The 14,415-nt window shown below is 34.7% G+C and overlaps 1 protein-coding gene across 2 annotated transcripts; it reads left to right on the forward strand.

Moving 5' to 3' along the window:
• Positions 1-8,991: 8,991 nt before the first annotated feature.
• LOC149549438 (pentatricopeptide (PPR) repeat-containing protein) lies at positions 8,992-11,992 on the forward strand. 2 transcript variants are annotated; one of them, XM_089792814.1, is made up of 2 exons: positions 8,992-9,140; positions 9,955-11,992. In XM_089792814.1, the coding sequence occupies exon 2, from the start codon at positions 10,229-10,231 to the stop codon at positions 11,759-11,761; it is 1,533 nt and encodes a 510-aa protein (XP_089648940.1). In that variant the 5' UTR covers positions 8,992-9,140; positions 9,955-10,228; the 3' UTR covers positions 11,762-11,992. The 2 variants fall into 2 exon arrangements, with proteins under 2 accessions (XP_089648940.1, XP_089648941.1); XM_089792815.1 differs by having other exon boundaries at positions 9,041-9,147.
• Positions 11,993-14,415: the final 2,423 nt, after the last annotated feature.

Consider the following 14,415-nt stretch of genomic DNA (forward strand, 5'->3'; position numbering starts at 1 on the left):
GATCCTTAAAGAAATAGATCTTATCAACAAGACCCCCACCGTAGAGGAGTACATTTAGATAAAATATCATCTTTCAAAGTTAAATTAAACAAGAACAAAGAGTCAATCATCAAGCCCCCTCCAAGGAAGAGGAAAAATGAATCTTTAAAATGAGGAAAACAACTCTAACACCAAAACAAGGGTAAGAGTTTAGGATCATAATTTGCAACATAGAGAAGAGGTGATGACCTAGGACAAAAACCTCCTTATAAAAAGATTATCCATAGTTAAAACATCTGTCAATATGAAGAAATAATATTGCAATATAAATAAGTACCACTAAGCTAAGGAAAACAGTTCCCTAGACAAAGAATAAGAAGGAAGAACTTTTTCCCCCAGGGAAGAAGAAAAAGGATACCATTGCAAAAAAAAGTCATAGAAAATATATCTTGAATAGATTATATGGATGATTACAAACATAATACAAAACCATAGAGAGATAGAACAAAAAGAACACCAATTAAGCTCAAGGCACAAAAAATGCTAAAAGTCTAATGGATCCTAAGAGATTGGATGAAAATACACCTCTTGCCCCCCAATCCAGAGACAAGAGGAGAATAAATCTATATTATATCAACAGGAGGACAATCCCCTATATCAAAATTATGAAGGAATTGTAAAACTACACGATAGTGAGATATAATCCTAAAGTAGCTCGTTCATAAACAAACAATTTAAAATGTCTACAATCAACAACTAAGTGCATATTATGATAATGAAAAGGACATTTGTACTTAGACAAGGAATCTTTTGGTATAGGTTTAAATTTTCTTTTTTGGAATTCATTAATTCAACATACATCTATTTAGCCATCTCTTGACGAATATAAGAGTTATCCAAGGTAGGTGTAGGGAGAAGTTTAGGAAGAGGATGATGATGATTAACATCACCTTCCTTAACTTGAGATTTCAAACAACCATCACCAAGAAAATCTAGTTTTGGGGGGATATTAATGGGATACTTAATACCATGCTCATTAACTACAAGCCCTAAACCTCTATAACCTTGTTTAGTTATCATATTATATCTTGTAGTGTACATATCATGTAAAGCTTCTACAGGAGGTGATTGTTTATCATGTTTATTAGAAAATGTTGTATAAGGTGGAATAATAGGTTTTGAAGAAGTGTCTTTACCCTTTTCTTTAATATCATCATGAATCAAAGGAGAAGGTAAATCAAAGAAGTCTTGCACATTTGCATCCTAAACTATAGCTTGAATACCATCATAAGAAGAATGAGGATTCATAGATAGAGATATAGTTATTGGATTAGAAATAATAGGATTAAAATTAGGAAGATTAGGAGATGGTGTATCATCTACCAAATCCTTCACATAATCCAAAAGAATAATAAGTCTACCACATGAATCTTTAATGAAAGTTTTAAATATAAAAAGACTAGTATCAGTTAAATTCACAAAAGCACAAGCAAGAATAAAATGAAAGATCATGAACATAATAAAATGAATGATACTGTCATAAACATCATAATTATTGTAAAGAGATGCTAAAAGAAGGGTAATAAGAAACATAACCACACACCAAAGCATCTTCATAATATTCATATTAAATGAAATGCAAGAAAGGTTTTGTAATTTGAAATAGATTTTGCAATTTTTTTTGTATTTTTGAATAATATAAATGAAAGAAATCTAATTAACATGCAAGATCTAACACAAGATGCAAATCTAAATCTAACACCAAAAAGAAAAAATTGTCTATCGCAAGTTCACCAAAATGAATAGAAAGAAAATGCAAACCTCTTCTCAACCCTAATTTCCAAAAGGAATGATCCAAATTGATTAAGCACAAGAGAGTGACCAATGCAAAAATGGATCAAGTGATGGAAAATAGGGAGAAAGAAGGTTCTATAATCTTTCTATCATGGTGGGAGTATGTACTTAAATCCTGAAATAGATAAAAGACAAATACTGACCTTGAATTTGGAAATGTTGATTTCTAATGTCTGAGCATAGTTTTGGGGAATTCTGCAACCTATTTTGGATTGGAAATGTCGAGATGGAGAAAACCCAGAAATATTTTGTCTTTTTGAAGGGAGGTTGACCTTACCCTATTAGCAAGGCATAATCTTACCCAAGGGCACAATTGTACCCCAAAAAGTCAACCTTGACCTGCACTACTCTGATAAAATTTTTGTTCGTGGATCTCGCAAGTTCGACGAAAAGGGTATCCAAATACGCTCTCCAATTCATTGTTCCACATCTGTATCTACAAGAAAAATGGTTTTGTTGTTTGGATGAGGGGTTTGCCTTAGTCAAACCCCGGTTTGGAATAAACCTTAATAATGGAATTGAAATAGAGAATGCTAGCAAGTAGTAGAAGTAAATCTAACAATGAAGCTATGATACTCAATAGATATGCAATTGCATTTGAAATGTAAACAAGTATATTGATATGAAAGTTTGAACATAGCATTAAAAAATGTAAATCAAAATATCCAAGATTGCATGCTTAGAATCCACCTTGAAAGAAGTATGAATAGATCTTGAAGATGAACAAACGATCTTGAAGGAAGATCATACCACCATGATGGCTAGATCAAGGGTTTTGAATGATGAATCTTGAATGCTTGAACCAAATCCCTTCAAAGGCTTGAATGCTTCAATCCTTGATCTTTAATGGAGAACTTAAGTGCTTGAATGATAGAATGCTTGCTCACTTGAAAAGTAGGTAGTTGCTCATAGATAATGGATGCGCTTATGAAAATATATGGATTGCTTGTAGATATGTGTAGACATCAAAAGTAGTTATCAAAATGAGGTAAGAAGGCTTCCTTATATAGTGATCTAGGGCACAAACTCCTAGAGAAGGCCAACATTGGAGCATTAAGTCCCATTTAACCTTAACCCCTAGGAATGAACCTAGATTAAATGTAATTTAAGATTTTACCATTCTAAAACCCGAAATAGTCAACTTGGAAGCGAGAAAATAAACTTTCTAAAGCCTAAGCTCCCAAAACTTTCAAAAATTAAAAATGGAACTTGGGGTCAAGGATAAGGTCGACCCTACCCTAGGTCAGGATCGAGGTCAATCTTGAACAAGAAGGTCATCCTTGACCCAATGGGAAAAGTACTCAATTTTGCAGAGCAGTTTGTTAGAAATAGGTTGGAAATGGAGAGAGAGAAGCAAAACAAGGGGAAAACATCTAGATCCATGCAAAAACCCATTCAAGGTGCTTGACATGACCCCAGACCACTTTCTCAGAGTGATAAATGCTCTTAACATAGAAGTGCTTCCATTTTAAGACATTACAATTTCCTCAATTGTTAATAGGGACCAAAAATTCTCCTGAGTCTAGTATTCATTAAGACACTCGACCTAGTAATCTTTGATATCTGGAGTGTGTCTGTAGGCATATCCCAACTTTAAGTGGTCCCTTACAAAGTTCATAGGATCATATTAAGGCCTGAGTATTTCATAATCAACCAATTTGATTTTACCCTCAAAGCTCTTCGCCAGATTTCAAACATCTGATCTAGAGGCACAAGAATAGGGTCCAACCACTATAGGGAAGGGAATCCTGACTATTTTATTCATGTTTGAACACAAGGTGTTCACTTCAAGAATTTTTTGACATAATTTGAATAGGACCACCTTGTCCTCTGGGTACCTAGGCAATCTCTTAGGAAAACCATCAAAGGCACCTATTCACAGGTAAGAGAAGCTCAAAAATTGGATGAATGAGCATCTAAACTAACTGATGGAAAAAATTGCCTTTAGTGAAAATCTCCTCTCAAGGCATCCTTGCAATTCCCAACATAGCCTCATTGTGAAGGCATCATTTACTGCCACATACTCCTCGAAGCTTCTTTGCAGTTGCAGATGGGGTTAGAACTCATATACCTTCATACGCTCATTAAAATTCTAGATGCTAGGAAGGTCAAGCCATAAGTGTTGAGTAGCCAAGGCACAAATTCGATAGGACAACATGTAAAAGTGTTTAAATCCTTTGGTTGAATTCATCCTTGAGGCAAGCTCATCATAGATAATCTGTGCCTAGTCAATTTGCATACCTCTGTTATAGATAGCTTGCACCGAGAAGAAAGAATGCTCAATGAACTCTAGAATCTCCTCTTTTCCTTTTAGTTTGAGTAGAAGAGCGAGGATATCTATGATCTCCCTCTTCAAATTAGTGTCGAACATGGTCTTGGGCATTTTTCTCTTCTTCGAGCAAGGAGTCTGAAACCATGTCCACTACATGTCTTCAATTCTAAGGGTCTTCTTTTCATTAAACATTGACGTGGAAGAGCTGAAGTCAATATCACAGTACTCCTCTTTTATGGGGATGTTGAACATGGACTGCTCTAGTGCCTTGTTGATCAAGATGAGGATGGATTGATTAGGAAACAAAATCTGCTTTGTTTATGGGTCATATCTCTCGATACATTCCCTCGCAAGCTCTAGTGCATGTACTGCCATTGGAAAATCAATTGCCTCAACCAATCCACTCTCTTTAAGCTTTTGAGTGATCGAGTGACTAGGCTGTGAATTGAGTCTCCTATGGAGATCACCCAAATCATAGAATTTAAATGATGTATCTATTAACTCTTTCAATTCACTCTCTAGGCCTATTAACTTATCGTAACCTACAACTCTGATTGCCATTTGTTATGATTGCCTAGTATGCAGTTTTTGATAAATAGTCATTTTAAAATAGTTGGGGAAACAAATTCTAAGAAATTCCAATGAAGTAGGTGTAAGAATCTGAATGATGAAGCCACACAAAAAAAATTAAGTTTGACCAATGATTATAACAATAGGATTTGCGTTTAATTCCATAATCAACGACTATTTAAACTTTCTGATTTCTTGCACATAAAAACTCATAACCCCAGAAAACATTTTCACTTAAAGTAAAGTATCATTACTAGAAATTACTTATTGAAAGAAGTGCTTTAGTTTCGTGGGAAGTGCCTTGTTTCACTTCAAAATCCAGAATGCAGATATACTTGATAACTTAACAAATGTGGGCGAGAGAGAGAGAAACTTAGCTTTTTTGTAAGCCCGCTTTCCTTCTATACGAAATCACAACGCAGGGAGTGATCCTTTGTCAGCTTGTGTGCTTCATTCTTTCACTTTCCACACTAAGCATTTAGCACTTGCTTTTTTTTAATATCTGGGTCACATCTTCACCACTGAATTTTCAGGAAGTATCTTTTAAGCATTTTCGAAGAATATTCACACTTTAAAGTCACCTATGTTTCTATTTCCAAAGCCTTCAAAGAAGTGACTTTTTCATTACCTGGGGATGAGAAACCCCTCTCTTAGTAACATTTCTTGGAATAAAGTAAGGCTAACAACACTTTACTCTTTATCTCAATCTGATGGCTTTAAAGCTAGATTTTGAATATGCCTCACCGATTAAGAGCTCAAAATAGTTTTTTTGACATCGTGCTTTCACTGCTTCTATGTAAAGACTTGGATTTGACATAAATCATTGTAGCTTCGGAAGCAAAACAAAACAACTTCACTTCCATTAGTGCACAACATAGAACTCACAAACCCACTTCTCCTTGTGAAAGTAGATTTTACCTCTGCAACATGAATGGGCTTCTTCCTGGCTTTGATCCACGGCTTTGTGGGTCTTTATATCATGACATAATCATGTACACAGATCATTGCCATGGCTTCATTCTTCAAATATGCACTTGATTAAGTTCACCAAAGGGGAAAACTAGTTTGATTGCTCAGCATTTGTAGGGAAAAGGATGTTGGGGCAAGGTAGTAGATGGTGAAACATAGATAATTTACTTCTCATTAGGAAGACACCGGAACACATCCCAACCATACCTAGATCACCTAGACCCTGTGCGCACTGGAAAAATAGAAAACCCACATAGAAGAATTAGGTAAAGGTAATGTAAGGGAGACCCAGAAAACAAAGAAAGTGAGGTACCCGAGAAATATCAGAAGTAAGTAACCTAAAGGATACTTAGACATCACACTTGGACACAAACTCATTTAAATACCAATCATTTGAACTTTACAAGGGTGAAACTAAAATTTGGCAACATGACTTAACCCTTGCATCTCTCAAAGGTGCAAGTGCTAGTATTAATCAGTTGATAGGCTTCTTTATGTGGAGATAGCCATTGAAATTCAATGTCAAATGCTATAAATTTTTTTGATTGCCTAAAAATACATTCGAAAATATTATGTAGCCATAAGAAAAGGCGAAGCTGAAAATAAGGAAAAGAATTGTGGCAGTGGAAAATGTCATGCCGCCATAAAGATCACTAACTAAGCTACCCCTTCAAATGTAACGACCTATTTGAAAACCTCATAAACAAAACCACAACTCAAATTTGAGCCAGTTCTACGTATATAACTTCCAATTTTAAGATGCATAGATTACATTTCACGAATGCAAAATCTAATATTACCAATCATTCCGATAGAATTTTAGCCTATAGATTTTGTAGTGAATTGAAACTATTTTCACCAAAGGAGAATGGATTGTACAATGTCATTCTACTCTTCATTTTTTATTTTAATGATCCACCCTCTTCAAATAAAGGATGACCATGCCACTTTCCATATAGCTAAGGATTCCTTAAGAGGTGGTTTGAAATGCATGCAATAATTAAATTAAACAATTTGGCGACATATTTATGATTCCCTTATAAAATAGAAAAAAAACATAGATGGTATTTTTTTTTAACTTTTAAAAGTTTTTGACTGTTCATTTCTCTTCTTTATATATAAAAAATAAGCATATTTTTTTTAGATGTACATATTTGTATTATATTTGAAATATTAATTTGAGTCTTAATACAAATTAAATGAGTAAAGAATTGATCAATGTCCATAAATTAATGTTGATAAATAGTTACATCTATGTGAATTTCATGAATTGTAAAAGCTTAATGATATTGAGTTTTTATTTTTTCATCTAAGAAAAAAATTACACTAATAAATTCTTCAATTCAGGAATAATAACAATAAGCCTTATGTAAGAGAATCAATGCTAGCATAAATTTGAATGAAGTAGAATGACAAAATTACAATCTTAATTTAATAGAAAAATTTACCTTGAGAAACATTTCCAAGAAGAGAAGAATTTAAATTCATAGCGGTGACCCAAAAAATAGCCCAAATGTTTGTGACCAAGAAGTGACCTACAAGCAATCAAGTAATTTTAGACAAGTCATCCATATTTGTAATGATTAGTGTCAAACATTGAAGCAACTTGAGTTGAAAACTCTTGAATATCACATAAGGTTATCTTTAAAGAAGCGATGGAAGATTGAAATGAGCATGTGAGCAACCAAACTGATATTTTTTTATACTTTACATCTCCAAATAAATAGACATTGATTCATATTTAGATTTCCACATTTATCAACATATATTATTATGATCAACACCATTACACCTCTTTTTGATACAATCACTAATTATATATGTATAATAAAAATTGAATCTAATTAACTAACCATTGGTGTGAAACAAGGATGCCTATTATCCTCCACCTTGTTTGGCTTATATATTGATAAACTAGAAGCTTGGCTAGATGAAATTGATGGGGAAGGGGTCCAGTTAGTTGGCTATGTGGTGAAGCTACTTCTTTATATGGATGATCTAGTCTTAATATAAAAAACTTCTCACGGATTAAAAAACCACTTAAAGGCTTTAGAGCACTTATGTCAAAAAGTGGGGATGCAGATGAACAAATCCAAGACAAAAATCATGATTTTTTCTTTGAAAAGAAAGGACGATCGTTCAAATTTTCTTTTTGAAGGCAACTCATTAGAAAAGGTAAAAGAATACAAATATTTAGGGATTGACTTCAGCCATAGGCTTAGCTGAGAGACTTGTGGAGTTAAAAGGACATTGGCGGGATGGAAAGTGCTATATTTGCTGCAAAACATATGTAGGAACGCCGAGCTATGGGGCTGGAAGACCAAGAAAATGCTATTTGGTTTGCTAGTCACTCTAGTTGTTCTTTGTGGTTGTGAGGTTTTGGAGGGCAGCATGACAAAGTGTGGGTAGAGACAACTAGAGAGGATCCATAAATATCTAATCACTACTAATATCAAGGTCAAGACATTTGTATTTTATGAAATCCTATTAGCGAAAATTGGTATGTACTTGTTGGAGGCGATTGCCATAACTTTGTTAAAAAGATATTTAAGGAAACTTGACAACATGGATAACCAACATTGGCCCAAAATTGCAATGCAAGAGGACTTGGCTCATAGGAAGAAGACTTGGATGAAACAAAACATGAATATCAAGTTGCAAGAGTGTTCTCCCACTAACATGGAAATAAAGAAGTTCGTTAGGGGAAAATTTCAAATGCCATGTGATTTCTTAACATGGGTCGGAAAAGGACACATTGTATCAAAGTTTTCAATCCTTCTAAGGGGCATGGGGATCAAACATATCTGGGGTCAGTTATTAATAATAAGGCTAGGATGTTAATTGCTTAGTTGAGGACTGGATCACATCATCTCAGATGTGAGATTGGTAGATGAGAGAAGCCTAAAGAGGAGTGGGAGGAGAGGATCTGTATATTTTGCGAAAAGGGTGGTTGAGACAGAATGTCACTTTCTTACTGATTGCAAGGCGTATGAGGATATTTGGTCTCAATACAGGGTCATCTTAGGGGATGACATAAGCTTACTTAGTTTGTTCGATGATGATAATATACGTCAGACTGCTAGTTTGATTGTCAAGATTCATATTAGGAGGTTGGATTTGGAAAGGAATTAGGATTAATGCTTCTGATTTGTAGTCCCTTAGGCAGATGGTCGCGTGACCATCATTTAATTCCTTCATTCATTCATTTGTTCATTTCGAAGTGAATTGAAATACCCCTTTGGCATAAATATGTTTCCAAAGATTGAACATTTGGCGGCTCCAATTTGTTTTTAATAATAATAATTTAAAAAAAAACACTAAAACAATTTTGTAGGATACGGTGGTTTAGAACCGTTTTTGGATTATATCATGATAAATCTACAGTGCTTGGGGTTTATTTCCAAAACCACAGTATTGCGGCTGCAAACCCTTGGGGTTTTTGCTCAGACCGGAACTCAAGCATACGTATTCATCAGGGAAGCTCGAGAAGAATCTGGTGGGCGGTATTTTTCTTGGGTTTTATATCTATTTCCTCTACTGGACAATCTTATCTTGAAAAAAATTAAGCCAATTGGGCAATCGTCTTTTAGAAATAACTAATTATTTATGCTTTTCCATCGTATTTATTTGAGTTAGGAAGATTTTGTTTTCTTTGGATTCGAGTTCCTGTTTAAATTGTGTCGATAAATATTGAGTTTCTCAGGTGGCGTCAATTTTACCCCCGTCTCAAAAAAATCACGTTTTAACTTGATTTCTGTTTCCCTGTATATTTTATTCTTCTGAATTATTATTATATATCCGAAACATTTAAGTGCAGTAGTACAATAAATTTTGATTTTTCTATTTTTCGAATCATTTCAAGTATATCGTACGTACGGATGGTAGGAGAATGACAAGATTTGGTTTTGCCCAACATTGAACTGGTACAACATGATAGGTTTTGATTTAATTTATTTTTTAATCCCAATTCGAAAAAAAATTATATATCAACAGCATTAAGTTGGAATGAGCATGCTAGCTTTTTAATTTACAGTGTCTGATTTTAATTTGATAAACTAAATACATTACCAGAAGCACTGATTTGGATTAGAGAAGGTAGGATTTGATTTTATTGGTTTTTTTCAAAGCCATTTTCATAGCAATCATATGCGGAGAATATAAGTCAAAGAGCATGACATATTTTGATTTTACCATGTTTTTAAAATCATTTTGTTAAAATATGCACGCCAGAGTCATTGAAGTGGTAGGAGCAATATGCCTTTTGATTTTTATTGCATTTTTGACCTATTTCGCTAAATATTATGCTGCAGGACAATAGATTTGGAGTTGGCTTTATTTTCAGGAGGTGAAGTATTGAAGTAGCAGGACAAAAACTTATACAACAAGCATCCATGAGTAAAAGAGGAGTTGATGGGTACTTAGGGTGTATATCAGATTCTGGGCATTGCAAATCACCAAGTATTTTGTCCATTTTGACAATCTACAGGTAGTAAGGATGGGACTTTGCATCATTTATAGCTGGCCGATTCACCACTTTCTTATGTAACCAAAAGGTAAGTTTAATGGTATGGTAACTTCCTTCAAATGGGTCATGAAGTGTGTTATTTGAAACCCATCTTCTGCACTACTGCATTAGTGTGCTCAAAACCCATCATAAATAGTACATCATGTCAGATTTGTTCCATTTCAAATGATTTGGGGTCCAAATGGAATCCATGCAGAGGTTTGAAACCAATAATTCAGTTGGGTTCATCTGGTGTTCTATTCCCAATAATAAAGGAATATGGGCATTGCTTGAATTATGGTAAATTGAGTTGTTTCCAAGTGAAAGCTTCTATAGGTCATGGACAAATAAAAAATAAAGACACTAGGCATGGTCTTTATGAAGTCATTCATCAATTGGAGCACATGGCACGGGAGTCTGAAGATATACTGGGTGAACTACAGAAGGATTTGTCTACCCGGGACTTACAGTTGGTGTTGGTTTATTTTTCCCAGGAAGGAAGAGATTCCTGGTGTGTCCTTGAGGTTTTTGATTGGATGCGGAAAGTTGATAGGGTGGATGATGAGACCACTGATCTGATGCTTTCAATCATGTCAAATTGGCTAGCTAAACTAGTAGAAGAAGAAGATTCGGTTGACGAAGTCCGTATCCTCTTGACAGAAATGAAATGTGTTGGTTTGGTACTAAACTATGACATGGTTGAGACTTTAATTTCATTGTATTGGGATAGAGGTAAAAGGTTAGAGGCATCCAGATTTGTAAAGTATTTGCTTGAATTTGGTGGGGCTGTTGTGGAAGATGAAATGAATCGAGACCCAACTGCTTATCTTATGTGGAAAATGTCAAAGGGTGGAGAACATAGAGAAGTTGTAAATTTGATTTTTGACCTCAGGAATTGTGGCTTGAAACCCAAGACAGATAGCTACCTCACCGCACTAATGGCGGTTGTAATGGAGCAAAATCATTTTTCAAGGGCTGTCCATGATCTCAAAGCCTTTCAGCGAAAAGGAAAGGTAGGTGAACTTGAAAAGGGGGAGATGGAAGCCTTAGATTCATATCAAAGAGATCTTCACAAAGAGGGAGAACAAATTGCGAAGTGGGCAATTGAAGAAAACATGCCAGAAATTATGGGACAAATTCACGAGGTGTTAGCTGCAATGTACATGGTTGCAGTTAGAAGTGTGAAAGCTGAGCATCATTTGTGGCAAATGAAGCTTGCTGGTCGGGAGCCTACAGCAGAGATGTATGATGCTGTTTTAGCTGTATGCGCTGTGGAGAAAAATTTGCAAGCAGTGGGAAGACTAATGGCTGGGATGGAAGTAGATGGGAAAATACCCAGCAAGAAAACCTTTTCATGGCTAGTGCGTGGGTATGTTAAAGGTGGACATTTTGAAGAGGCTGCAAAAATATTGATGGGCATGCTTAAGAAAGGGATACATCCTGACAATTTGGAAACAATGGTCGTGGTTAAGGGCATGCAGAAAAATCATTTGACGAAGGGTTATACTGAACTCTACCTTAACCTTTGCAAGAGCCTGTATACTGCAGGTTTGAGTGGCCCCTGTCTCATATACTTGTATATAGGTGAACTCTGCATTATAAGGATGTTGTGAATTGGAGAACTAGAAAGTGTGAGTGCCAGCTTTTGCTGATATTTTTGTTCCATATGTACTTTGATTGTATTTAACTGAAATGCAGTGTATGGGTGTGAAAGCTGCCCTCCATTGCTTTTTGTATTATAAAATTTTCTGAGTAATATATTGTATGGGAAATATGTTTTTCTGAAAGCAGAAAAAGTACACTTGAACTTGTATTCTTTGAGTAGTAAAACATTATTGTCTCTATATTTGTACTGTTCAACACCAACATGAATACATCTGATTAAAATAGCTTCCCAATGATTGTAATCAGGCTATACCAACTTTCTTTAAAATGCGCTGGAACAAAAATAGCCTTGCTGCAGGATATTGAACGTGAAAATGGATGTAACATAGAATATTCTATCATTGCCATATTGTGAAAAAATGTAAATGATAATTTTATTTGTATACCTAGTTACACAAGATAAATGAACTGCTATATATATAATGTAAATGGAGCTATCCCTTTTTGATGAATAGTTATAGTTCATTGTTTTCCTGTTTTGATGAATGCATCCATTAATTTGAAAATCTTAGACCAGATATTATTACCTAAGTTGCTGGTTAGGATTCTGGTATGGATGCAGGTTCAAAATCCATTCAATTTTTTTTGGGTTGGGTTTGGTTTCGTTTTAGGTTTGTCCATACAAGTTTTTTTTGCAAATAAGTTCATACTAAAGAATAATTCGATATTATGCCCAAATAATAATATCATTGTGGCAATGTGCTTACTACTCCTTAAGAATTAGCAGGTTCCCCTTTTATTTTATCCCCATTGAGACAAAACACTCAGCAATTATTAAAAATATAATTGCCTCCTCTCTAAACTTCATGCTTAATATTGAACATGCAATAAAATTGTAAACTTTCAGCACCGTTCAGAGCATACATGCTTATGCATCATTGTAGTGTCACAAATTGCACCTCATGCATTTATGGCACCTTCACATTAGCCCCGGTGCATATATGACAAAATTCATGGTCAGGAATTCATCATTATGACATCATGAATCTCAAAGGCAAAGCATTAGCAACCCCAGCCATAACTTTGGGTTGAATTTGGTCAGACGAGAGCAGAAACATCCCAAAAAGATTCTAAATATATTTGAGCATATTCTGCATCAGGCTTATTTGGAAACTTGCCTCTGCTTGGATGCATTGGTAACAGCTACTCCTGCCCATTTTGAGCAACAAAATTCCTCCATTCATTTTCATGAGAAACTGCCCTTGGATCTTTTGCACTCAGGCTCTTAGTAGAATGTTGTCAAAATCTACACATGATATCACAGGAACCAAGTCTTCTCTCCCTTACAATCGCATTGTTATCTCAAGAGAGGGATCCTTGCTGCATAATGCTCTTCTTCTCTCTTATTTCTCATATCAATTGCCTCGCAATATTATTTTATTTTATCAAATCTTCTTTTTGATCGATAAATTATCAAATAGTTTACATTTCTATTAACATTTCAAAGATAAAAGCTTTACATCATCAAAGTATTATTAGGCAAACTCTTGAAACTATAACCAGACTATGACTACATTGTTATGGTAAATTGTTGTTGTTGTATTAAACATAGGAGATGAAAATAGATTTACAAAGATGCTGTTCCTAGAAGAAACAATTGTGAACTAAAGACAAAAATAGAAACTATCTAATAAACCAAAGATTAACTAAGATGACCATTAAAGGAACATTATAATATTTTAATACCCTCCCTTATGGTCATTGTCTAACTGTTTTCTTTTGGTTACAAATTCTTTAAAACATTTTGTTGTTGCTGAGACCCTCCTTAGATCTACAAAAAGTAAATGACCAAGAAGCTAGGCTTCAACCATAAAAGAACAAAGAAAGGTGTCATCTTCTTCAGAAAGCTTTGCAAAAAGAGACAAGAGCTTGCCACTGACTCTGCCATTGAGATGAATCTGCCACTAACCCTTTCAGAATCAGCAAAACTTTTGACCAAAAAACATCACAAAAATATTCAACTTGATGTTGGATAACAGAGTTGGTCTTCCTTGGAGATAGAGACAAACACTGAGAACAACTACCCTGATTTTGAGGAAAAATTGACAATCCCTACAAACTTTGCAGATGAGCATGATCCCCCAAAATAGATTGCAAAAAGCCATGATTTTAAGGAGAAAAATATTACTAAGTAATTGGTAAAATACTTTCTTGTTATTAACAGAGACCGAGAGGTCTATATATACAAAAGAATAAAGCGATGTTTCCTTAGGAAACGATCATAAAGAATAGAAACATTCTATTCTAGCTAAAACGAAAGCTAGAGAAAGCTAATAGATAACTATAGGTAACTAAATATTAGAAACATTCTAATATTTACAATAGATTACAAACAGATAACCATTAACTAATAATAGAAGCTTATCTATTATTGTAATACCATCCCTTAATGGATAATCTATCCACAACACCAAATTGTCTTTTGAATTTGACAAACTTATCAGGACCAAGAGGCTTGGTGAGAATGTCTACAGTCTGATATATGGTAGGAACATACTGCAAGTCTATTTTTCCATTTTCAACCCGCTGTCATATGTAGTGATAGTTAACATCCACATGCTTGGTTCGTTCATGGAAGACCAGATTTTGTGCCGACTTGATA

This window comes from Cupressus sempervirens, chromosome 7, assembly GCF_028749045.1.
Source record: "Cupressus sempervirens isolate cs-2001-9-10 chromosome 7, ASM2874904v1, whole genome shotgun sequence".
Classification (NCBI taxonomy): domain Eukaryota; kingdom Viridiplantae; phylum Streptophyta; class Pinopsida; order Cupressales; family Cupressaceae; genus Cupressus; species Cupressus sempervirens.

Coding starts and splice junctions, on each gene's coding strand:
- LOC149549438 (XM_089792814.1), top strand. CDS start 10,229: ATGGGTCATGAAGTGTGTTATTTGAAACCCATCTTCTGCACTACTGCA.